Consider the following 27,429-nt stretch of genomic DNA (forward strand, 5'->3'; position numbering starts at 1 on the left):
AGCTCTCGTTCTAGAGTCGAGAGTCGGCAACAGTTTCCGGATCATTAGTTTTCGGATCACAAGAACATTGCTCTATCAATGTTTTGTTTTGAAGGAGAAAATAAAACATATATCGCTGGACTCGGACGAGACCGACTAGAACATTTGCGAGACCAATGACCAAGGCCGAGTTCAAATACCAATGAGTCCAAGACAAGTCCGAGACCATAAAAAAAACATCTTGAGTCCGGACTCGAGTACTACAGCACTTTTTTTTGTGCTCTACCCTGTCGTGATGTGGTGTAAGACGTTTGGTCGTGTCCTTTACTTTAGTTTTGCTGTTCTTGTTTTCGTTTTGCCCCCACGTGGGAAGTCTTTTGTTTTATATATATATCTCTTAGTTTCGTTTTCCCCCATTGAGGGTGTTTGTTTTGCGTTTTGTGTATAATAAAGTCTTGTTTGTTAACCCCTTCACTGCCTGCCTGCATTTGGGTTCTCCCCCTCCGTGAATCGTGACAGAAACAAGGCAGGACCGTGACAATACATCTCTCTATACACCGGGTTCCCTTTAAGTAAATTCAACTTAAGGAGATTTTAAGTCAAAATAACAAGAGAATCTTTGTTGCGTTTACACAAATATATAAGTTCGCTTGACCTTCTTTACTTAAAAAATTATGTAGCACGAGTTCAATCAACTTACAGTGCTCATGTAGGCTGTACTTTCATTCATTTACCTTAATGTTCATATAGCATAGTGAAGTATATTATTATAACAAACAGTTTTGAAATAAATGATGACTGATTTGATGTCAGTCATTGAATGATTCTCCACAGAAGCACACAACATACCGCATTTCTGATGTGTGTCTTCCTTATTGTGGTGAGAAATACGATGGGTTGAACAGGGTCTATGCTTACCAAAGCAAACACGAATCACCTGAATGGTAACTTCACAGAAAACGATTATTCACTACAAAACAACATCAATAATACTAAATACATCTTAAATTTCGTTATACATCTTATTAACATCTATAAATGCCCCAAAAGTACTTTTTATTTAAAAAAGCTCTAATAATCACACTTTTCATGCGCAATGGCTTATGGATATTCCTCACAGCATTTGTACTGATAATATTAAGTTCATTGCAGTGGAAATGTAGGTTTACTTAATTTTAACTGTAGTTTGCACAGCTCAAATTTTTCCATTCACTTTATGCATACTTTTGAGCTTTTCTTGTAATTTATATTTTTGTGTTGCATAAACAAAGAATTTTAAATTAAGCTAGAAATGTTATATAATTTATTTTTAAGTAGAAGCTACTTAACATAATACAATATGGTTGTTGAGACAACAAATCACTTTTTAGAGTGTGTGATGATGTGTTGCTTGCTCGTGCTGTAGTTCCGTCCCACTCTCCCCACTAGTCCCACCTCTAGCAGCTCGTGGTTTTCCGGAAATAATCGTACAGCTGTATCTCTCTTTTATAAATTTTAACATATACTCTTCAAAGATACGATGTAAGCAATACTACTGTAGGCACTCAAGTTTAATATGAGATTGGCAGAAACTGCATATGATACGCGATCTTTAAAGGTTTACTAATGTGAATTAAGGAGATTACCCCCCCCCCTACTCTCTGGTCTGGGGTGTTTTTTTCTTTCTGCTTTGGTTCGCTTTTTATTATTATTATTTTTCTTTTTTCTTTTCTTTAATGATTTGGTGTTATGTTTAAGGTTCCCTGTTTGGCTTATAATTGGCTCTTCAACTGAGGCAGACTTTTTTCAGCGCTTTTTTCAGCAGACTTTTTTCAGTGGTACACTGGTTGTGTATGTTAAGTTTGTGGTGTGGGTATATATCTTTTTGTATATCTTTTGTATAATCTTCAGGACATGTTTAGTTTTTCTTTTTTTCTTTAAATACAGCATATTTTAAATAATGGCTTTGCATATTTCTGTCATTCACTCTTCAGTATTACTTTTTATTATTATTTGTATTATCATAATTATTATAATAATTATTATTTTATTTATTAATTTTATTTATTCATTTATTATTATTATTTTCTATATAAATTGACTATTGTTAAGATGAGTGTCTGCGTCATTCTGCATATGTAAACAATGCTAAAACGTTAATAAAAAATGTATAAAAAACGATTGAAATTCTTTTACGGTTACATTACATAAAATTCTATTTTATTTGAAAATAAAATAATTCTTAAGAACTGTACTGTGAATGGTTCATGTTTTGAATCGATTCGAGGGGGGTGGGCGGGTGAGCGACACACAGATCAGCATCTGAGCAATGAGGCAGCATGTAAACCGACTGAAAGCAGTGCAAGCGGTATAGGGTAAACAACACTCCGCCACCATTTTACTACTGTTCATATGCTTTTTTATTCAATGGACGAACTATTGTTTAATCCACGAATGATGGCGGACATCAACGGCAACAGTAAGATCATGACTGCAGAGGTGGAGGTAAAAAAGCTGCAAGAGCTCGTACGAAAATTGGAGAGACAAAACGAACAGTTGCGAACGAGAGCAAACGCTGCGAACAACTGCACCTCCAGCTCCCGACTATCATCATCACCATCACCGGCCTGTATCATCGGCCCAGACACTGCTTCGTATTACGCAGGGAATTGCTGCATTTCACCTCTGTCAACACTTTCGTTTGGACTGGGCAACTCAGAAGAACGCTATCCATATTTACATCCGCCGTCAGTGAGTGATGCTGATGTGGATGATGATGGTACTGTATTGGATGAGGTTGAAATTTTGAACCTTGATGTTATTCTTCCCTGCGATGGAGAGTCTGATCATAACTGGTACTGATTTTGGATATGAATCTACATTCATATTATACAGAGCCTAACATTGATAATGATGTATAACGGTCTTTTTTGTTTACAAGAACCGTTTCTTTTATGTGACAAATATCGCAAAAACAGAATGCGAAGTTGACTAAATCTCTTGCTCAGTTGTTGGGTTATGTGTATGAAAAGCCCAAATGGTTGGGGGATATCTTATTTTGTTTGTTGGGGACAGCAATACTCTAAATTTATAGAGATGTTTTTTGGTGTTTGTTAGAACAGGAAGGTGCACACGTGTTTCACTGTTCTGTTTTCATTTTACCATAACAAAGGAACTGAACTGTTGCATTTTGCCTTTTTATGAAGGGAGACATAAAAAGCAAAATCTGTTCCACTCTCTTTGTGATAACTCACCTCATATACAGTTAATGGTTGCACATTATTTTACAGTATGTGTTCTCATAGTGTACTTATAGTGTACTTACCTAATAAGTACTGGGTAGTATAATGTAACTACATGGTATATAAGTTTAGGTTTAGGGGTAGGTTCAGGGTTAGTACCTAGTTATTACTCAGTTATTGTATTTACTGTAATAAGTACACAGTATGTAAATGGGAAACAGGACTGAAAATAAAGTGCTACCCAGTTAATACAGCATGTCTCAGGCAGTGTTGTGCAGTTACTTCCAAACTGTAATACATTACATATTACTAGTTACTGTTATTTAAAAGTAATCCCTTACCTTTCAATATTACTGTCTCAGAATTGTAATACGTTACATGACTCCTGTATTACTTTTGAGTTACTTTCACCAAAATAACTACAGTAGAACTTAACATTCTAAAATGACAAAATGTCTTTGTATTTTTGTATTTTCAAAATACAAAATACTTTTTGCCACTCAACATCTAGACTACTGATTTCTTGAATTAACTAGGATATACAAAAATAAATACAAAAAAATACTAAGATTAAATGCATTTAATTACAAAATAATAGTATTTTGTATTTCAAATGGATGTATTTGAAACACTGCCCATCCATGATGTCTAATACGGAGGTTGATTGGCAAAAAGTATTTTAGTTTGAAAAAAAAATTAAGATTAAACACATTTAAATACAAAATACATTTAATTTTTTTCAAAGGTTCTTAAATACAAAATAGTCCCATCCCATCACTGAACTAGATTATATAGAATTCTAGCTAGTCATCATGTAAACATTAGCTTACCTTTTCATTGCTGCTGGTCACGGGGATCTTGCTAACTAGCTTCCTGAAAGCAGCCCAATGACCCCTCAAAACCAGCCCAAAAGGAATGAAAACTAGCCCAATTATTTTCCGGTGTCAAATCAAACTTAATACCTGCCAAAAGACGTTTATATTGCTATATTTACTTATCTGAATGGTTTCCTAGGTATTGTATATATTTTTTGTTCTGTTGAACTCAAAAGATGTTTTGGGGGATTTAGGAAAGCATACAATTCTGGGTCACCTTTGACTACCATTATATTTTTTTCTGCTATGGTAGTCAATGATGCCAAATAATTTTCAGATGCTAACATTCTACCAAATATTTTTGTGTTCAACCGAACAAAGAAATGCATACAGGTTTGGAACAACTAGAGGAGTAATCCATAACATAATTTTCATTTTTGGGTGGAGTGTCCCTTTAAAAAAGATCCCATGTGTGCTCGAGCCCACGCACGGAAATGGACGAGAAACGTGTTTTCTATTCGCAAGACATGCAAAAACTTGCTTAAGAAATAAGCATGGTTAAATTTATTGCATATGTATAATGTGTACAAGCACCTCAATGTTTTAGTTGTTCTAGACTGCGTATAGCGCTGATCAAACGTGATATTTGGCAGCCGGAAGAATCAACTGTTGTACACTCATGCGTGATTTCTTTCATTGTGTAACATGACATGCACCTTAGTACGAAACATTGGTAAAAACATCATTCGAATGCATTTTCTAATACCACCGCTATATTTTCCCTTTTTGGTTGAGCTGAGCTCCTGCGTCCTTCCCTGTACTGTAGCCTGCCTGTCAGACGCTCGTTCCCCACACTTTAGAGCAGTGGTTCTCAAACGTTTCCGTTGTGCGGCCCCCTTTGTGTAGAGTGCATCGCTTTGCGGGCTCCCTTATAAAAACGAATTATCTTAAACTTATCATTTTAATTAAACCCAAAAACTAATTCTGTTATACAATCCTGGGACATCAATACTTTTGGTTGGTTGTCTTATTTTTCTGATGTTTGATTATATAAAATGTATGATAAATGTCTATATTTCATATAATGCCACAACATCTGTGGCCCCCCTGGATCTTCCAGGGGTCCACGGCCCCCCGTTTGAGAACCACTGCTTTAGAGAACGGGCCGGTACTGGAGTTGCCAGGTATTCATCTGAGTATGAATACACATTAAGAATATCATCAATTAACATTTATCCTTAGAATATAAATAAACATATTGGCGGCTGCAGTACATTATGAAAGTAGCCCAAAAACCCACAACCTGCGGTTCCATTAATACCACGACCCTGGCAACACTGGCGCTAGGGCTTACAGTGAACCCGGCGGGGCCAACAACAGCCTCGGACCTTTAGCTCAGAGGCTGAAATCATCCCGCGTTACGATACAAAATACAAAGTTCCACCAGCCAGAGGGAGATGAATGACACCACACGTGTCTATTCACAAACAGGAAATATAACTTACTTGCGGGATTTTTGATTTGTTAATATGTCGCGGGCTAAAAGTTTGTTGTAACGCAAGCGTTACTGAACATGTACCGAGTAAAATATTACTGAAAATTGATTAGTAATGCCTTACACTACTGCGTTACAGCAAAAAGTAATATGTTAATGTAATACATTACTTTTGTAACGCATTACTCCCAACACTGGTCTCAGGATATTAAAAAACATATTTCACATACAAATGTGGACTCTTGACCTTTAACCCATTACCCCTATCTGTCAATTTAGGCAATTTAAGTGATCTATGTTTGTAAACATGATTTACATCCTGAATCATAATCCTAGACCAGTTTTTGTCAGTCAGTGTTGCAAAATGGATAGCATGACACCTCTTAATCAGTTATCACAGAGGTTCGATTTTTATTGAGATGGTTTCTTGTGTTTTTGCACTTATTGATTACGTAAACAAGTTTGTAGAGCTTTGCTAACATTTATATATCTTAGTGGTAATTTTGTAAAGTTAACTGATAATTCAACTGGAATTCCCCAAAATAATAAAATCAAACTGTTTGCATAATGCTTGTTTGACCAAGTTTATGTTTTATATGACCAGGTTATATGTGTCTCCAAAAGCCAAGCTGTTCCCACATTTTCTCCTGAGCCCTCTACAGTGGTGTAGACATGTGCTGGACAACCCCAGAGCAGAGGTGGAATTAGCCAAACGCTCATTGTGCTACAAACTGGACCAAGGTACCAAGTACTGTGTACTACAGTATAATTACATGTACATATGCCTACCTAAGGAATGTGTCAGCATTGTTATCAACCATTCTCATATCATTACACGTTAGGCACAATAAATTAAAGTGTATGCGTGTGTTCAATTCTTTAAGTTTACGTACATTCTTTGACAATCAAACATGACCTTGCGAGTTAAAAGTTAAAAATAGAAAGTAAAAATACACTCTTAAAATGGATGTGTTAATTTTAACACATTGTTTGTGTTATCCAAGTTTTAAAGTGTTAAAAGTAACACAAAACGTGTTGTCCCAAGAAATAACACAGAGATATGTTCAGTTGAGGAAAACACAATAATGTGTTGTCCTTAACTGAACACAAAATGTGTTGTTTTTAACACAACTGTTTTTAGAGTGTAGTGTCACGGTCCTACCTTCTTGTTTATGAATTTCTAGTCACGTGGCAGGATCGGGACAGAGCCCTTGGGTTTTATGTGAGAAAGCCATGAGTTGTTTGTTTTTACTTCTCATGTGTTTTCTCGTGTCTCGTCATTGGCCCCGCCCCTCTCATTTCATGTATTGCTTCCCTTCCGTGTCTAATGTTTCCCACCTGCCCTCGCTCGTTATCCTTCTTTTGTCTTACCTATAAATGCCCTGTCCCTAGCCGTGCCCGTGTTCTGTGAGTGTTGTGTTTTACCCTTGTCGTGTGTTGATTTAAGACGTTTGGTCGTGTCCTTTAGTTTAGTTTTTACTGTTCTTGCTTTCATTTTGCCCTCTCGTGGGAAGTCTTTCGTTGTGTATTAATCTCTCAGTTCTGTTTCCCCCATCGAGGGTGTTTTGTTTTGTGTTTTTGTTATTAAAGTCTTGTTTCATTAACCGCTTCGCTGCCTGCCTGCATTTGGGTTCTTCCGCCACGCCCGATCGTGACATGTAGATTATGTGGTAATCTGATCCATAAGGATCCCAACATTGTTGTCACCTCTTTAAACACATTGTGCATCACTGTGTGCCATTTGTTTCGCCAAAGTCGTAAATTCAGCGTAAGGAGGTTAGCAAATTAATTCTTTTCACTACTTGTGTAAGCATTCTTTTCCTGGCAGGTAAAATGGTAACCATAGAAACCATTTCTATATTTATAAACCTGTCTGTAAAATCTGCATTTAATAACAAGTGGCAAACGTTAAATATTGGTATTGGTTATTGGTAGTCAAACAAAACATGATACTTTTGAGATTTTAGCAATTAGCATGTCCAAGAGGGGAAAAAAGAAGCATTCATGATTGCCCACAAAAACAAAGGTTTTCAGAGACCGTCTGAACAAAGCTGTATTCATGACCCCATTAGCAGACAGCCAGGCTTTCTGAATCTGGCCTTTCAAAAGCACTGCAAAGAGTGCCTGCAAATTCAGAACACACATCTCTGTATACGCTCCTCATACATAATTTATATATGGATTGATCCAAAGGAATAACTGATACAGAAAAACGTTGTGGACAACATCTGCAGTTGTCAGTAAGTGCTCTGTTTGAATACCAATAACTTAGTACTGAACTATTTTTATTATTGACCTACAAATAATGCAGAAGCTGAAATATTTTTCACTATGCAAGTCTTCTCCCCTCAGTTCTGAAGTCTCAGCTACAACACCATATACCCGTGTTCTGAAAACAAAGTTTAACCTTTTAGTTACAATCTACCTTTATCGTAATGTGAACCCTTTCCTTAATGTGGCCAGGGTGGTTTATCAGATAGAACAACAATTTGATTATTTGATATTTTTAGTATGGGATGATAGTATTTTGTATTGAAGAAAAGAATGTACAAAAAGTACTGTAATTTAGGAGGCTTTTATACTTACAGTGTATATTTTTCTTGTGACCTTCAACTCTCCAGTCTTATCATAATGTTTTTGTTAATAAATGCACTAACATTTTCACACAAGCCAAAACATGGAGAGGGCTCCTCTCGAGCTGTGTGTCTTCAAGCCTTCTTTACAGCCATTTGGATGGAATCTCATCTGTAACCAGCTGTTCTAAACCCTTTACTAAACCTGCACTAACTGAACAAACAGGTAACACATCTGCCATTTTTTTGTGTGACACAAGATTGATAATACCTTCACATTGTTAATCCTTCATATTCCTTCTCTAACTGTGTAAGCCTAATAAACCTCAAAGGTTTAGAATAAATTATTCTTAATTTATATTTTTCTCATTTTAGAATAATAGTAATCTCATTAAAACTATGAAACAGCACAACTATGGGAATTATGTTACAAAAAACATCCAAGGAAATCAAACCATGTTGTTTTTAGTATCTTTAAAGTGCTCAGTACTGCTCACCTGGGGTCTCATTTATCAAAAGTGAGTAGAAAAGGTTCAATATTTTGTCGTACGAATTAAATTTAGAATGCGTGTACAAAAAAATCCATATTAATCAAAAGTGCGCACGCACTTCTTATGCACACGAGTAAGCAATCACTGTTGATAAATCCCACATGTGCGCAAGTACAATGCTTGTTCACGATCATTAGCAATTATGATTGTAATACAATAACAATGCTACTAAAATTAAAATAACAGATTTATGTAAAACAAATCATAGAATTAAAGATCATTTAAAATAGTAAAATCATCTATCACTATTTGTAAACTCGTCCGTTGCTTTTCTGACTCGTGATGCGGCGCAGTTGGGTGGTTTTCCCTCTCCACTTCTAGCGAAGTGATGTACAGTAAATGTTCCCCCTATTATTCCCTAACAGTTACGCCGTTCATAGTGCCCTTTGAACTGAACATGTTTTTTCACTTCGGATTGGAATCTCACAGAAATGACACGCGTCCCAGCCATGGTGTATCAGTTTTCGAGTCCCCCGGAAACACTTCCGTTGTCGTTTGTGGTACTTGCAGCGCGTTTCTGTATTTGTTTGTGTTGCGAGAATTTGCAGCGCGTTTCTGTATTTGTTTGTGTTGCGAGAATTTGCAGCGCGTTTCTGTATTTGTTTGTGTTGCGAGAATTTGCAGGGCATGTGTCGCCAAACTAAAGAAGATTTTCGGTTTGCATGTGTTTTCTTCCGTTGCAGCGCGGTGACACCTAGTGGATTTTGAAAACGCATTATTTGCGCAATGCATGGTTTGCTCAATTTGGGTTTTATTGTTAATTTTACATTTATTTATAGGAGATTTATTTTCCATAGCCTAAATTAAACTGTTCAGAAAAGAAACAATATTTGCAGTTATTTTTGGTGGAATTGGTTAAATCTTATTATGATTTGGTAAAGCGATGTTATAGAAAAGCAATAAGATGTAAATAAAACATATTTATATAATTTTATAATAATGATTAATGTGCAAACCTCTTTTTAATCTTTTTCAATTAGTTTGAATGTTTTTTTTTCTTTTATTCATTTTTTCATATATTGTTCTGTTAAATGTGTCTTTACATTGTGCTTTCAATAAAAGAAGGTTTGCCAAATCTTCCAGCAAAGCGAGATCAGCCATGACACTAACTACATTTCAAATGATTTCCCATTTGTCTTTTATAGCGTTTCACACGCAAATGTGTACCTCGAACTATGAAATTACTAATCGAGTATTTGCAAAAAAGATCACATGAAACACACAGTGGCACTTTCTTTTTGTAGTATCACCATTCCACTAAATTCTCTGCGTAAGCATGCTCAGAGGTGTGCTTATATTTACACACAATTCTACGTATAAGTACAAGTTGGTAAATCCCACACTTTGCGTGAATCTGTTCGTATGCACTGTTGATAAATGAGGCCCCTGGAGCCTTGAGAACCAGATTATACATCATACACTACAGTATAGTGACTGAACACAGTACTCAAATTGTTTGCTAAAATGTTAAAAGATAATAGAATTTAATTGGAAGCACAACCTTTCGCATTAGCAACAAAATATATGAATGGTGTTTTTTATGATATACATCTTTTTCACCCCTTGGGAGCCAATATGCATTCTCAATGTTAATGACAACTGCTGACTTTTACTATCATGAGTAAACTATCTAGTCTCTTCTGACCCAGATTCACCCTCTCAAAACTACCAGCAGTCTGTCACCGTGAGGAACTGCTCAAGTCTAACGGAGAGATCTCCCACATTCCTCTATCACACAGCTACACACAGTAAGCCTGGCCATCTCCTGTCATGTTCTAAGAGGCATACACATCCCTTCTGCAATGTTGTGTTTAAAAAATATGTGTATCCTAACAATGATTTGCTGGTGAGATTTCTGTGCCGCCACAAAAATCGGCACATTTACTTGATGCGAATTAACAGCAGAGGGCGTCCTTTAAGAAGAAATATAAGGTTTCTAACTGTTTTAAAAGAACCTTGAATGTCCTGACTTGTGTATTACTTTGCAAACAAATTCTTCAGGCGTTTTTAACAGTTTTCACAGTTATATTTCTGAAATGCTCAATGCTTATTACTACTGCACGAGAGAACCTTAAATTTGTTTTGTCTGTATACAAACACTGCGCATACAGTATGCAATATTAGCATGTTACAGTAATGATACTGTATATTTGATGGCTGTACTCAACGTCAAGGATTTTATAGCATTTAAAATTACCTATCATGAGTACTAAATGGTAAAAAAAACATGATCATTTGAGTAGTTTTTACAAAAATGCCTTGCTAAAAACTAGTGATGCACCGATACTGAAAATTCAGTATGCACTTTGCCGAAAACTGATACTGAAAATTACTTTAAAAAACTTTTTGAAATACTGTAGTTTTTATTTAACTGCATTAATTACACACGTTAAAACCACAAAAATTAAGGAGACCATATTTTAAAACAATACAAAATATATTATTTTTTCATGGTCATTGCAACTCAAGCAAACTTTTTTTTACCAATCATCTAAACATTGTAGTTCTAGAATTATTCTAGAATTATTATCAGTAGTCAAATTATAGTCAAACTCAGAAGCTCCTGCTAATACAAGAAGTTTATATATTGTGCAGAATCATTTTAATGAAAACAACAGGCAAACACAGAGGAGCAGTAAGTCTGTTCATGTAAACAAGCTTAAAGCAACAACAGAGAACTTTGGTGTATGGTTCCTCCATGTGGTTGATAAGCGCAATTGTCTGTTATCAATGTCGTAAATACTGTCGCTGTATAAGCTTCCACGTGGGCAGTGCAATACACATTAATTTGTTGACTAAGCAGAAATCGCTTTTACATCATGTCACTTCATAAACTGCATGTACTAAAGCACTCTTTGACTTTTGGCTCCCACGGGGCATACTACTGGGCTATACTAATAGCTCTAGATTCTGAGGTAGCAGCTGGTTGTTAGCCGTTAGTGCATAGTGTGCTAGCTACATAGCAGCTAACGTGCTAGCGTTAGCTACATAACACATTTGCAGTCATACAAAACACAACGCATAGACGTGAATGTGTTAAGTAACCAACGCAAATAATTTTCTGTAGTTATATTTTTGGAAACACTTGCGACCAGGCGTTGTGCTTTGTGTAATAGGTGCAATCACTACCTTACACTCAATTCGCTATGGGAATGTGCATAGCATAGTAACTGTAGATACCGATAACATTAGTCTACATGCATGAACTAAGGAATCAGCAACTTTTGACCATAAAACATTTATTGTGGTTTGGTAGCCATTGTTTACAAGCATAACACTCAATTTGTGACGAGGCACGATCATACTACGTAAGCTATTGAGACCCGGCAACATTACATAATCTCTAGTCTACCTTATGGTTATAAATTGTGAACCAGTTACGTTGCGCCAATAAACAACCTGAGCACAGCCTATTACTAATAAGCTCAAAAGTACAGGACAGTAAGAAAAAATGTACATATAAGACTTTCAAATCCAGTAGCAGGAAGGCTAACGTTAGGTCTCGATCCATTTTGCAACCCGTTGACTCTTCCAGCTCGCGCCACCGAGTGTAAGTCCATCAGATATTGATTCGTGTTTGGGCTCGTGTCCGATCACTCTCTTTCTTTTCCTCTTTGTTTTTTTTTGCTGGCTCTGCCATGGTTTGGAGACTTGCGTTCAGTGTTGGGTGTAACTAGTTACTAAGTAATTAGTTACTGTAATTTAATTACTTTTCCCTTGGAAAAGTCAAGTAAGGGATTACTCTTATTTTTTCTGTAATTTAATTACAGTTACTTTTGATGTAATTAAACTAAATACTAAATGTGTAAAATGTGTGTGTGCAATGGTGGAATTGACATCAAAATTCAAAGTCTAACTTTAAAATCCCTGCTTTAATGTATAATTCTCACATTTGTAATACTTTAGGCAGTTAAAACTACTTTATGCAGAATTAAAAGAGCCGTTTCATGTCTATCCTTGAATCATTTAACTAATCAAGGTTGATATAGGATATAGAAAGTAATTAGTAATAAGTAACTAAATACTTTTTGGAGAGAGTAATTTGTACAGTAATCTAATTACACTATTGAATATGTAATTAGTAACTAGTAACTCATTACTTTTTCAGAGTAACTTACCCAACACTGCTTGCGTTGAACTATATCGTTTCGTCTTATTGTTAGATGTAGACGTATGCTGTAAAGCAGGTGATGGGTGGGGCTTGTGAACCTACCCGCACACCAAAGTTACAAGTGTGATTTCAGCCGATAGAGGGCTGCTTAGGTAGCAGCGGTAGTAAAATTCGTCCAGTTAAGAGTTGTCCTACCACTAAATTTTTTTATTTTAAAGAGATTATTTTAAGGTCGAAAAACTGTTGTTGCTTTAAAATGAGCTTCAGCGATATCAGCACCTGCCAAATGACTGCCCACATGATCTACATAATCAGTTGCTGACAGAATGTTCCGCTGATCATTCACTTGTGAAGAGTCGGTTGCATTTCAAGTTCGGCTTTAAAACGCGCACGAGTCAATGTGCGTGATCTCCTAAAAAAAGAAACATAAAGCCGGTCACACACATTCGCGCATCATACAGAGCTTGCGTGTCATTTTCTGTCCGCTGTTTCGGCAGCAAAAATTTTGGTGTATCACTACTAAAAACATTAGAGGTGTGCATCTTGAAACAAAACAGTGATGCTGATGAATTTTAGGACATCAATCCTGCAAATTTGGAGTCACCCATGGCAAACAAAATTGAGATCTTTGTAGTCATTTAGTGAGATGCTGCAGTCTTGTGAATTTACCTGTGACTTAAGTGTCCATTTTAGCATTTCTTTTTCCAGATAATGTTCATCAGCCACGGCCTCTCAGTCCTCAGTCTTCCATTGACAGTGAACTCAGCGTCTCTGAGCTGGAGGAGGACTCCATTTCTATGAGCTATAAGCTTCAGGACATGACAGATGTGGAGGTCATGGCTCGACTGCAGGAGGAGAGTAAATACATTTAAAATACAATATCATGTTGTGGGGAGATGTTATTCAGATTAATCCTGATTTTAGTTAGATTTTATTTCTATATCACTCTTCCCAATTTTGCATTGTTAACTTGCAAGACTTTTTCTAAAAATAAATTTAAGCGCAAATAGTAGAGACAGTAGAAAAAAGACTAAGAAAAAAAACAATTAGCACAAAATATAATTGTGTTTCCCTGCAAAATTCATTACGGGGAAACGAAAGTCAGACCATGTGACTCCAAACTTAAAATCATTAAATTGGCTGCCTATCCATTTAAGGATTGAATTAAAAATTTTACCTTATGTTTTTAAGTAACTAAATAATCTGGCACCGAGTTATTTGTCCGATCTTCTCCATCCCTATACTCCAACTGTCATGGCTCTGCCTCTATTAGTCATGTTTTTCTTGGTCCTGTGGCAGAGCCATGACAAAGCCTTTGATTATGTGTGGAGAGAAACATATTATTGTCCTTTTGACAATAATATGTGTTCTCTCCAGTGTCTCGTCATTGGCCCCGCCCCTCTCGTTTCCTGTATTGTTTCCCACGTGTCTGATTACCCTCACCTGCCCTGTGTCTTTATCCTTCGTTTGTCTTCCCTATTTAATGCCCTCATGTTTCTTTGTCCTGTGCTCGTGGATTGTGTGTATGTACGTATACCTGTACCTTGTGCTTGTGCTCCTTGTCTCATCCAGTCTAAGCTTTGCGTTTTGAAGTTTTGAAGTTTTGACGTTTTGACGTTTGGTCGTGTTTAGTTCTTGTTGCTTTGTCCTGCTGTTTTTGCCCCCTCGAGGGAAGTATTTTTGTTTCTGTTTTTTAAAATTAGTCCTGTCTTCGTTACCCCATTGTGGGTCTTTTGTTTTGTTTCTTTGTTTAAATAAAGTCTGTGGTGTTAACCCCTTTATCCCTCTGGCTGCCTGCATTTGGGTTCTCTGCCACGCAAACCGTGACACCAACACGATCCCTGAGGTCTGGGGCACAGGGTCTTCTATCCACCCCTCGACCACGGCTTAATCTTAGGGTGGATAGAGCATAATTGCCCCCGGCTCTCGAATGGCCTCCCTGCGTATATCACAGCAGCTCAGTCTGTCCACGCTTTTAAATCATCTTTAAAGGCATACTATTTCGACTTGGCATTTGATTAAGGATGAACTTTTGCTCTTGTATGCTTTGTCTGTTTTGTTTTATTGTTATGAGTTGTTGTATATCACTGCTCTAGGGTTTTTTTATATTTATTTTTATCATTGTCCATACTGTTCAGCACTTTGGTCAGCCTGGTTGCTGTTTTTAAATGTGCTTTAGAAATAAAAGTAAACTTGAAACTTGATAATAGACATACTGTAAGAGAAATAATAGTGTAGAAATAAGAAAAAAGATATAAAGGCAGGTAAATTATAGTACATGAAATATTATGGACATGAACATTTCTGTATAAACTGTAAAAATTATTACGTGTCTATTGCAGATGCACCTCTACCTTCAGAATGTTCTTCTAGCTCCTTTACATACAATGACATTCATAGTGACCACAGCAGTCAGTTAGCAAACTGAAAGTCTCTGCATTTTGTGTACTCTATATTCTAAGTCTTTTGAAACTGCTCAGTTGTTTTTTGTGTTATTATTTAGTTTGGTAGGCCTACTACACAAGAGTAAATAATGACAGATTTTATGTGTAAACTATTCCTTTGGACAGCAGAGATTTACAATATATTTTGGTGACAAGTTTTTTCTGTACTATTATTTTGGAAGTAAGCTGCCTGATACATTGACGTGGTGTATGTGTGCTAGGTCTACGGCAGGAATATGCGACCAGCGCTGCCACAGCCACTCACCATAGCGGCAGTCTTTCTGTGCACACTGGTGCTCGTAGAGGTATGAGAAGTGAGATTGACCTGGAAGAAGAGGAGGAGTATGATCAGCTGTCGGCTCCTCAGCCGCGACTCTTCCGTACGGCTTCGATGCAGCGCAGCACGTCTCACACACAGAACCTCTCCAGCATGAAAGAGTGCAGACGCAGCCCCTCCACCCCTCAGCATCTGAACAGCTTGTCCCACCAGCAGCTTCACATATCCAGCCACAGCTCCAGCACAGCAGAGCCCCTGATTTACAGAGGCAACACAGGTCAGTAAAATATAATAATAACACTGATGTTTCAATAGCAAGCATTTTCCTTTTCTTCTTTTCCTTCCTTTCTCTTTAATGTAATTCATTTCCTTATCAATATATTGAGATAGATCATTTAATTTCATAAATGCTTTCCTACATGAATTTCTATTAGGTTGCATGTTTCAAAACAGATTGTCTTTCATTCTCAGACAAGTTACGGAGGAGCATGCCAAACCTAATTCGAGCTCCCAGCGTTCCCAGTGTACTCAGTGGACCTAATGTTTCTGCTCTGACTGGCAACATTGCAACATCATACTCGTCTTTGATTTTACTCCGAAACAGTCAGAGTTTTGATTCTCACAATGGTCTAATCAAAATACATTCTGCAAGTAAGACAAACAATACAAAAATCGTCTTGGTTACGGATGTAACCTCAGTTCCCTGATGGAGGGAACGAGACGTTGTGTCGAGCCGACAGATGGGGTTCGCTCTTGAGAACCAATCAACTTCTGACTAGTTTAGAAAAGGCCAATGAAATTGCGAATGAAATTTGCATGCCGGACTCCACCCCCGGATATCGGGTATAAAAGGGAGATGGCGTGCTGAATTCATTCACCTTTTGGTCTGAGGAGCCTGAGCATCCCTCAACCGCTGCGGCGGGCAGCCAGCGTTGTGGCAAGAAGGACACAACGTCTCGTTCCCTCCATCAGGGAACTGAGGTTACATCCGTAACCAAGACGTTCCCTTTCTGTCGGTCTCTCGACGATGTGTCGAGCCGACAGATGGGGTTCCTATGGAAAACGCCACAGCGCTGTGCCGCGTCACAATCTCTAGCAGAGCGACGCTGACTGGCCTGGGCGAGTCAGACGTGAGCGCTAGCGCGAAATTGTAACCGTCCAGTGGAGAGGTAGGGGGTCCCAGAGCTTTTTGGAAAAAGGTGGGAAGCCCCTGCCACGGGCGGAGGCCTTGATTCTCTAACAGCGAGAAGCTGCCCGGCACCGTAAGGGCCACTGGGTAAGCATTATTCCCCCCTGGGGGAAATACGCTACAGAGAGCACTATCCTACCATAGGGAGGAATTAGTGCAGACACCACATGGTCTCACCATCAGGGGAGAACTCATGGGAAAACGTGCGGACTGAAGGAGTTAACCGCAAGGTGGAGGTCCACCTAGGGAGGTCATGGGTTGCCGAGGTGGGAACCATTCATGAGGATACATCAGACGGAACCGCCCACGGGGAGGGGGGGGTGGGGGTGGGCTTTACCACGTCTGGAGCACTAGGTCCGGTTAGAGCTATGTGGTAGATAACTCAACTGTTCCCCGGCCTAAGGAAGCAGGGCTACTCTGCCCAGCCTGCCCCCAGGAGGGTGCTTATTGATGGATGGAATGCCTGTTCTTTACCTAGTGGGGAAAGAAGGGAGGCGTAATAGCCACTGATCCCCCTAGAGGAAGGGGGAAGGGCTTTTGCAGGCATACGCCCTACCGGCTGCCGGTCCTACACGTTGCCCTGCAGGACGCGGGCTGACACCGGTTCCATGCGTAGGTATTAGAACCTCGTGAAGGTCTTGGGCGTAGCCCAACCCGCAGCTCTGCAGATGTCTGCCAGAGAGGCGCCCTGAGCCAGTGCCCATGAGAAGTGTGCCTCACTCCTAATGGGCAGGGGCAATATTGAGATTGGTATGCCGTAGCGACGGCATCCACGATCCAGTGTGTCACCTCTGTTTGGAGACAGCCCTCCCCTTCTGCTGACCTCCAGAACAGACAAGAGCTGCTCAGAGCTTCTGAAGCTCTGCGTGCGGTCCAAGTAGAGGTGCAGTGCGCGTACTGGACACAACATGGACGGGGTTGGGTCTTCCTCCCCAGTGGGGAGCGCCTGCAGGTTCACCACCTGGTCTCTCGGGGTAGTTGTGGGAACTTTGGGCACGTAGCCAGGCCGGGGTCTCAGGATAACGTGAGAATCACCGGGCCAGAGTTCTAGGCAATCTGTGGACACGGAGGGTGCTTGTAGGTCCCCTACCCTCTTGGAGGTGACCGCCATCAGGAGAGCCGTCTTTATCGTGAGGTGAGAAAGAGCGGCAGCTCCGAGGGGCTCGAAGGGGGGGGCCTCTTGAGGCCCGCCACCTAGGTCGCAAGAGGGTACAGAGCGCGGATGAGGCGGTAGCCTTCTCGCGCGGCCTTAGGAACCTAATGACCAGGTTGTGCTGTCCCAGAGGCTTCCCAGCAACTGGGTCGTGATGAGCGGCCGTAGCGGCTACATACACTCCCAGTGTGGAGGGGGGAGAGGTTACTCTCCAGTCTCTCTTGAGGAAGGGACAGCACGTTCCTGATCGAGCAACTCCGTGGGACATCTCTTTGAGAAGAGCACCAGGACGAGAAGAGGCACCACTTATGGGCGTATAGCCGACTAGTGGCCGAGGCCCTAGTCTGAGGGGTGTCCCAACCCCTGGGGGTGGGCCACTCAGGATCTCCTCGTCCCATCCAGACATGGAAGTTCCAGGGGTCTGCCTGGTATGCCATAACGTGACCCTTCCCCTGGGAAAGGGGGTCCTTCGCCAGGGGGATCGGCCAGGGGGGGAGTTGTTGTCAAGAGCCTTAGCTCCGAGAACCAAGTCCGGTTGGGCCGATAGGGCGCAACTAGTACCACTTGATGCTCCTCTTCCCTGGCCTTGCACAAGCCCTGTGCAATTTTGGCTCACTGGGGGGAAGGCATACTTCCGCTTACCCCGCAGCCAGCTGTGCGCTAAGGTATCCGTGCCGAGGGGTCCCTCGGTCAGGGAGTACCAAAGCGGCAATGGGAGGAGTCCGTGGAGGCAACAGGTCCCCCTGTGCTTGGCCGAACTGCTCCCATATGAGCCGGACTGCGCGGAGATGAAGTCGCCACTCTCCGCGAGGCGTCGACTGGTGAGAGTGTGTCGGCTGTCTGGTTCAGGTCGCCTGGGATATGTGTGGCTTGCAGGGAGCTGATCACCTGCTGACTCAACAGGAGGAGGCATCGGGCGAGTTGTGTTAGCTGCCGTGAGCGAATGCCACCCTGTCGATTGATATATGCCACGGCAGTTGTGCTGTCTGACCGGACCAGCATGTGCTCGCCCTGCACGAGAGGCTGCAGTCTCTTCAGTGCAAGTAGCACAGCCAACAATTCTAGGCAGTTGATATACCAACGCAGGTGGGGGCTCGTCCACCGACCCGACACTGCGTGCCCGTTGCACACGACACCCCACCCCTGCAGGGAGGCAACCGTCGTCACACGACGTGCCTTGCTGCTCTAGAGGGATCCTGTCCACCAAAAAGGTCATTGAAGACCAGGGGATTGGGGTGCGTCAGCAGAGAGGCGTGATGACCATACGCCTGCTGCCGGTGTGCCATGCTCTCCAGGGAACCCAACTCTGTAGCCAGTGTTGGGGCGGTCGTATGTGCATCAACCCAAGGGGGACCACCCCACCGAGGATGCCATGTGCCCAGGAGCCTCTGAATTGTTTCAGGGGGCCCGCTGACTGCCTGAAGTGCTTCAGGAAGTTCAACACTGACTGACCACGCTCTGGAGTCAGTCACGCTGTCATGGGGACGGAGTCGAGTTCCATACCGAGAAAGAGGATGCTCTGCACAGGGGAGAGCTTGCTCTTTTCTCAGCTGACCTGTGGTCCCAACCGATCTAGGTGCCGGAGCATTAGGTCCCTGTGTTTACACAACAGATCTCGTGAGTGTGCCCAGATGAGCCAGTTGTCGAGATAGTTAGTACCCGCACTCCTCTCTCCCCGGGGGGAGTGAGGGCTGCTCCCCCGACCTTCATGAAGACTCGTGGGGACAGGGACAGACCAAAAGGGAGGACTCTGTACTGAATGCCCGCCCTCGAAAGCAAGACATGAAAGTAAGCGTCCTTCAGGTCGATTGCCAGGACGCCAGATGTGCTTCTGCGTAACCATCCTGAACGGCAGCTTGAGTAGGTGCCTGTTCAGGGTACGCAGATCTAGCAACCCCCCTTTTTGGGGATGATGAAGTACGGGCTGCAAAACCCGTTGAACATCCCGGCTAGAAGGACGAGCACGATTGCTTGCCAGAGGGGTGGTGACCCTGGCCCGAAGCACAGGAGCATCCTAACCTCTGACTGAGGTTGAAAGCATGTCCTGAACTTGAGCGGGCATCTAGTAAGTTGTATCGCGTAGCCGAGACGGATCGTATCCCGTAGCCACGTGATGGTTTGGGGAGTCCGAGACAGGGGCTAGGGGTATGATCTGCTTCATCGACCTCCCAGGGGGTGGTTCGATGTCGAGCATTGCGGATCCCTTGCCGTGGGGAGGCCCCCGGGGAGGAGATCGGCTCTGATGCTTACCTGCCTGGCGATTATGTAGCACAACGCACTGTCGTTTGAGAGTGCTGAGGGCTACTGATTATCCTCAACATTGGGTCTCGCCGTGACGCAACGTCGAGTTGCCGAGCACCGTCGTGTAGAGGGTGAGAGCGACTGTGATAAACACCCAGAGAGAGAAGAAACTCTTAAGAGAGTGGGCTGTTGGGACGGGGCAGGAACCGTCCCAGATCGACCACCCATCGATGGAATGGCTGGTGTCGAGCCCGATGGCATTCTCGATCTCCCTGGGGTTTTCCCATGAGGGCCGCTTCTGCTTTTGCCGTGTCTGCTGACGGTGCGATGGTCTCCTCTTCGATGCTTGATATCCTCTGTCTGCTTCTTTACTGTCGAGAACTGCGGCCCAACAGTATCACCAAACAGCCCCCCCCCTTGCGAGATGGTTGCGTCGAGAAGGCGGACCTTCTCAGCATTAATCATCTATGCAAGGTTCGGCCAGAGGTGTCTCTCATGGACCACAAGTGTGGACATCGCCCGACCCAGGGCCAGCGCGGTCACCTTCGATCGCCCATAGAGCGAGGTCGGTGGCGGTGCGGAGTTCCTGCATAAGCGCTGGGTCGGTCTTACCCTCGTGGAGCTCTCTCAATGCCTTGGCCTGGCAGGAGCCATAGCGTGGAGAGAGTAGGCAGCTTGGCCCGCAGCAATGTAAGCTCTCGACACCGGAGATGCCGAGACCCTCCATGCTTTGGACGGGAGTCCAGGTCGAGCCCCCCAGGTGGCCGCCGCCTGCGGGCACGAGTGCACTGCGGCGGCATGCTCCACCTGGGGGACATCGACGTATCCTCTAGCTGCCTCACCCTCAAGGGAAGAGAGAGTGACAGAACTTGTTTGACGTGAATGTGCCGGAAAGGGGCGTTCCAGGTCTTACTAAGTTCTTCATGCACTTCCGGTAAACACGGCACTGGTGGCAGGCGCGGCCTGGAGCCGCGCTCAAACCCGAGGCATCATGTAACCAGCCGCGAGTGCTGGGAGAGGCAGTGCGGGCACTGCAACCCAATGCTCACGGCGGTCCGGGAAAGCATGGCTGACATTTTGACTTTTGCCTCTTCCTAGGCTCGACCCCCCGAGGGAGGGAGCCCGAGGAATCGTCGGAGTCGGATGACAGTACGTCACCCCCCGATGCTGCAAGAGACATCTCATCAACACGCATCTCATCAACACGGTGGGACTGTCTTCTGGGGAACAGTCAGACAAGCTAGACGAGGTGCGAACGGTCCATGAGCCAGTGGCTGGTGGATTAACGCTCACAGTAATCCTCATATCACCCTCGCTGCTTGCCGTAGCGGGCGGCAGGGCCGTAGTCCTGCCGTCACGGAACGGGGAGCAAACGAGGTGGTGGCTGAGTCCCGTGGAAACACAGCCACCTGTGATGCAACGTCTGAATCGTCAACCGCCCGCAGTGCGGGCAGGACGTAACCACAACGTCTGCCCCAGCGTACTGGAAGCAGACACCGTGTCCGTCCCCCTCCTCGATGAGTGTGTTGCACCCATGAGAACAGTGGGACATGCCACGCTGGAGAAATTTGCTCTTTTAGAAAAAAACACTCGAACACTCCTGGCACTGCCGAGATGCCCAGGGGAAGTCGCTGCAGGAAGGGACCGTCCGCTGTACCACGTTGTAAGATTCCAGCAGTAATTCGGCGTAGAGTTTGAATTCTCGAAGTCGATCAGTGTGAAGGCTCCGAAGAACAAAAGGTGAATGAATGCAGCACGCCGTCTCCCTTTTATACCTGGATATTCGGGGGCGGAGTCCGGCATGCAAATTTCATTCGCCAATTTCATTGGCCTTTTCTAAATTAGTCAGAAGTTGATAGGTTCTCAAGAGCGAACCCCATCTGTCGGCTCGACACAACGTCGAGAGACCGACAGAAAGGGAAATTGTGTTACAATAAATGAAATGTTGCAGATAGTCTATCTATGTTTCACCTTGTCATGCTTATTACTGTCTTTTCTGTTTTAGTTCCTTCCCCTGGACAGTTACAGCAGAGAGTTCAGAGTGTGGGTAACTTTTCAATGACAGCACGGCCACATCTGAAAGCCACAGCCTATGTTAGCCCAACAATACAGAGTGCCACCACAATGTCTTCCTCAGTTAGCCTCAACTGTATTCCTAGTAGTAGTATCCCTCTGCCCAGCAAACCCAGCACCACTTCCACCACAAGTCGCAGTTCTCTACCTCGACCAGCTTCTTTTATTGGGACAAGCAGTGCCTCACGCAGTAAAATCGCTCAGCCTGTACGCAGGTAATTATTTACAGTTATCTCTATTTTGATTTTGTAAATGTTTTACTCAATATTTTGAGTACCCAGTGTTTTGTGAATGTATTTCTTGTTTTTTTATTGTTTGTTTTTCATAACTTGTACAATTAGTATACCTGGTACTATACTTTGCTACTTTCTAGGAATAGGGTACAAGCCTGAAACAAGTTATTCACATATTCTTATTCTGTGACAACATACAGTACATTATGTGATGTTTTTTATTTACGTTGAGTACATTTTGGGACTTTTCTACAAAATCAAGTGGAATGCAAAAACTTTAAGGCCCAATATCTCAAAACTGCTCAGAATGCAGATACCTGTAGAACCTTATAATTTCAAGGTGGCACTTGTTTCTGCATATTCAGAAAATGTTGATTGTCAACCTCCTGTGGTTATACTAAATATAGCTTTTTTCTTTGAGGATAAAAATAGCTGCTCCAGCAACTGAAGTCCAGTAAAAAGACCTAATAGGTAAAGATTGGTGATTCTCTGAGGGAGGGGCTCTATACAGAATGTTGCAAATGTGCATGCTGAGAAAAAAGAACTTAAAAAAAATAACTTATTTAGAATAATTGAAGCTTAAAAAACATAATTTATGGTACAGTTGATGGCATGATTAATTGCTGGTAGAAAATATGTTGTTTAATTGTGACCTTAATGAGCGATTTTAAAGATATCCGCTCCCCCATTCAAGTAGATAGGACTTTGGTCTTGGATGACTGAAATAGTTGCCAGGAGGTATTGCAAAGATGGCTTCTGAGTTATACTTCCTTAAAGAGACTTTGTTGTTATTAATTACAATTACTTTCATTGCAGTTTACTGACACCCCCAAAGAGTGTAGCTGCTCTGAGCACCCTGCGTGATGGAAGTTGGAGGAATGGCTGCTATTAAACTGAGGAAATTCTGCTGTGCCACTGAACTAAAATGTTTCAGACCCAGCTGGCTGGGCACACTTTTTGCTTATAGACTTACAGAAGTGGAAATAAGAAACTAACATAAACATTACAGTAATTTAAAGTGAAGTTGGAAAGTACTGTTAACAATACAATTGTTAATAATGCAATACAAAACTACTGCATTATGCCTATGTCTAAAATCCAGAGCATCATGCAAGTGTTTACATGCAAATAATTTCCTTAGCACAATTTTTAACCACTGAAACCGCAAATGATATTATTGATTAGACAGTGAAATTATTAAATAAACAGTTTTGTTTCTGGGTTGATGTTCAGAAAAGACAGTATTGTTTCTGGGTTGATGTTATGATTTAATAAGTGTAAGTAAAAAGCTGTCCCCCAAATAGCACTTTTACTGTTAACTTGCATTATTACATTAGAAAAGCTATAGTGCAAGATTATTCTACCGTTTTTGTGACGGCATAGTTGCATTCCATTTTATAATGTTTGGTAATTATTTTGCAACAAGCAAATAAAGTGATCAGAGGTTTGAGATTTAGAGAATTAAGTGAACTACTGCATTTGTTAAAGCAACTACATTTTACATGAAGGATTAAACAAAGTATAAATTAAGGTATAAATTGTTGCTGTTGGGTGGAAGACATCATATCTCCATGTTTCATGAATTGTTTCATTTATCATAAATTGTTTCATAAATTATTAATGTTGGAGCTGCAGGTTTGGAGATAAGGGTCCCACAGCAAAACAATGCAGCCTTTCTAGAATGTTTACATGATGCTCATAATATAGAGCACTGTGGTTAATGCATTTGCACATCAGTCGAACAATTTGTTTAACTTTTTTTGAACAGGTTTACAACGGAAGGAAAGTTAAAGGCTTCTGAACTGAACTATTTGCTTGAAAATGTTGACGATGTCAATAAAAAGAAGCTGAAATATGGTATTCAAGAAGTTTATTAGACAGTATTTGCAAGATCATTATGATGTTTATACATAGATTAATCTCACAAGAAAAATCTTTGTGAGATTTAACTTAGGTTCATTGGTATTGGATGGTTTTCACCAAAGATTATCTGAAACCTTAAATATCAGAAATAAGCAGTGTTTGTTGTAAACAATTTTATTCAAAGCAACTTAGAATACACTTACAGAATGGTGCTAGAAAGTGGCTTGTTTTTTATCTGATTTGAACTCATAAACTTACGGTTCCCCTTCAGTCGGTCTCTTGACGTTGTGTTGAGAAACAGACTGGGGTTTGATCTTGAGAACCTATCATCTCCGAGAGGAATTTAAAATGCCAATGGGCTTTGACGAATGGCACACGTACGCCAGTCCCCGCCCTGTGCATACGGGTAAAAAAGGGAGGCGGTGTCGGTCATTCACTCATCCTTTGTTCTTCGGAACCTGCATGACGTACATGTCAAGCGCTCCATCTCTTCGAGATTTCTTCCACACTGCTGGATTTACGACGTGAAGCAGCGGATTTCTCCCTCTCGGTGGTGGACTTCCCCTGGGCATCTCGGCAGCGAGCTGCAGATATTTCTAATAGAGCAAATTTCCTCTCACAGTCTGCACTGTCTTCGGGCATTTCTTGCAGCTGTGTTCTTGGGTATGACAGACTAATCCTCGAGTCTGATGGGCACGACACGTGTATTGCATGTTGGGGGTCCAGCATGCAGTGGCAGGGCTCGTCGATTAAGGTGTTGCAGTCACAGTTGGCTATGTTCTCCGGAATGTAGCCGCAACCCTGTCTGCTTCTTGAGCGAGTTCGACTGCTGCTTCGGCGAGGTCGACCGCTTCAGCGAGGTCGACCGCTTCAGCGAGCGGCGGGGGTGATAGGGGATTCCCATGGATGTCACTCCGCCAGCTTCGGCTCGCAGATCATCCATGCCCCGGCACGCTCACCTGGCTCGTCCCCGATGGGCCGCGGTGTACCGTCCCATAGCGGGCAGACTCGACAACGGGATGGGACGAACTTTCTGTCATAACATCGGACAGCTACCTCCTGGCATCGGATGCGAAGCCCCTTGGAGCTCCCACCTCCGAGCCCAAGATGAGGTGACGCAGAGATGACGGCCATGCTTGTCCGGGCCGCTCGAGGCTGACCTGGAGGTGCATGAGGAGCTCACAAAGACGTGGAATATGCCGTTCGCGGTGTGTTCCTATGTGATGGATTCAGGAGCTGTTACTTCCCTGGACGGTGGGGCAGCTAAGGGATATGTCGACCCCCCCATGTGGAATGTGCAGTCGTGGTGCACCGCAGACGCTGCCACTTGGAGGGCTCGACCAAGGCTCCCTTCCAGGGCATGTAAGCTCTTTGACACTCGTGTCGAAGACTTACGATGCTGTGGGTTAAACTGCGTCCACCCTCCACGCTATGGCGGTCCATCAGGCCCATAATGCTATGGCGACCCATTGGGTCATATGTCAAAGCGTTAGGATCTGGTTGATGGGAAGGTCGACCCGGCTGCGCACCGCCACAGGCCTCGCGCCTTGTGCGACGGAGGTCATGGCGAGTGCCCTGGGTCGGACGATGTCCATGATAGTGGTCCAAGGGAAACATCTGTGGCTCAATCTTGCGTGGTGACGCTCAGAAGGCCCACCTTCTAGATCATCTCACAAGCAGGGCTGTGTGGTGACACCGTGGAGGTGTTCCGTGGTGAAGAAGCAGTCTGCTCCGCCGTGACCCAGCCACCTATCGGTCGCTGAGGTCCTGAGCACAGCCTGCCCCCCAGCAGCCCCGCCCCCCCCGTGGTGGCCCCTCTGGTACTGGGTCCTCCAGGCGATAGCCCACCAGAGATGCAGAGCCCCGCGAGAGGGGGTTTCCACCCCGTTGGGAACCCGCCTAAAGACAGAGCGGCCCTGACAGTACAGCGGGCGCCCCCCCTGGCCAGTTCATCGCCTGCCACATCCCCCACCCAAGCCGTGCCTCTCTTTAGGGCCGGGCGCCCACTCTCTCTCAAAAGAGCTTCTCTCTCTCCGGGCTTCCGTACTCTCGATACGACGGTGCACCGGGTGACATAACTTCTCGCTGCCTTCCGCAATCTCCACGTGACATTGCGTTGGCCGGCGGTAACACCAAGCAGGTAAGTAAGCAGAGCAGTCAACCTCCCTGGGGTCCCACCCTGTGCGAGGTGACCACTCTGTCAGCCACCGAACCAGCCTCCCGCGGCACGGTGAAGCAGATCGTCCCTCTGGTTACGCTGTCACGGTTCTTGGGCGCTTGGCAAGAGTGCACCAGCCCGTCACGCTGGCTAGAGAGGACGATCCGTCTCGGTTATGCGATCCAGTTCGCCAGGCGCCCGCCCAAGTTTCGGGGCATTCTCCACACCTCGGTGCGAGGGGAGAACGCTCCCGTTCTTCAAGCCGAGGTTGCCGCCCTTCTGGCGAAAGGTGCGATTGAACCTGTCCCTCTAACCGAGATGTCTTCGGGGTTTTACAGCCCAGACTTCATAGTGCCTAAAAAAATGGGGGGGGGGGCTGCGCCCCATTCTGGATCTGCGCCTCCTGAACAAGTACCTACACAAGCTGCCATTCAGTAGGCTGATGCAGAAGTGCATCTTGGGCTCAGTTCTTCACCAAGATTGGTTCGTGGCAATCGACCTGTAGCACGCATGCTTTTACGTCTCCATCCTCCCTCGGCACCGACCGTTCCTGCGGTTCGCGTTTGAGGGAAGAGCGTATCAGTACAAGGTCCTGCCCTTCGGTCTGGCCCTGTCTCCACGGGTTTTCAAACTCGTAGAGGCTGCCTTAGTTCCCCTCAGAGAGCAAGGCATGCAGATACTCAACTATCTCGATGACTGGCTTCTTGGCGCACTCGCGAGATGTGTTGTGTGCACACAGGGACCCCGTGCTCCGGCACCTAGACCTTCTGGGCCTACGGGTCAACCGAGAGATGAGCAAGCTCTCCCCAGCTCAGAGCTCCTCTTATCTCGGTGTGGAACTTGACTCTGTCCGTATGTCAGCGCGTCTCACAAACGAGCGTGCGCATTCGGTGCTGAACTGTCTGAAACTTGTCAGGCGGACTCCAGCGGTCCCACTGAAACATTTCAGAGACTCCTGGGGCACATGGCGTCCTCGACAGGGGTAATCCCTCTTAGGTTGATGCACATGCGACCGCTTCAGCACTGGATTCAGAGTCGTGTTCCAAGGGCGAC

The 27,429-nt window shown here is 43.4% G+C and overlaps 1 protein-coding gene across 7 annotated transcripts; it reads left to right on the forward strand.

Moving 5' to 3' along the window:
- Positions 1-2,260: 2,260 nt before the first annotated feature.
- On the forward strand, positions 2,261-24,488 carry slain1a (SLAIN motif family, member 1a). 7 transcript variants are annotated; one of them, XM_057327824.1, is made up of 10 exons: positions 2,261-2,813; positions 6,115-6,251; positions 8,181-8,309; positions 10,269-10,382; positions 13,454-13,603; positions 15,411-15,743; positions 15,938-16,117; positions 22,055-22,337; positions 22,777-22,826; positions 23,172-24,488. In XM_057327824.1, exons 1-9 carry the CDS (start codon positions 2,371-2,373, stop codon positions 22,811-22,813), a joined length of 1,806 nt encoding a protein of 601 aa, XP_057183807.1. In that variant the 5' UTR covers positions 2,261-2,370; the 3' UTR covers positions 22,814-22,826; positions 23,172-24,488. The 7 variants fall into 7 exon arrangements, with proteins under 7 accessions (XP_057183807.1, XP_057183804.1, XP_057183806.1 ...); XM_057327821.1 differs by lacking the exon at positions 22,777-22,826 and having other exon boundaries at positions 23,172-24,483; XM_057327823.1 differs by lacking the exon at positions 22,777-22,826 and having other exon boundaries at positions 10,284-10,382; positions 23,172-24,483.
- The last annotated feature ends 2,941 nt before the right edge of the window (positions 24,489-27,429 follow it).

The sequence above is a fragment of the Triplophysa rosa genome, unplaced genomic scaffold (assembly GCF_024868665.1).
Source record: "Triplophysa rosa unplaced genomic scaffold, Trosa_1v2 scaffold29_ERROPOS563055, whole genome shotgun sequence".
Taxonomy (NCBI): domain Eukaryota; kingdom Metazoa; phylum Chordata; class Actinopteri; order Cypriniformes; family Nemacheilidae; genus Triplophysa; species Triplophysa rosa.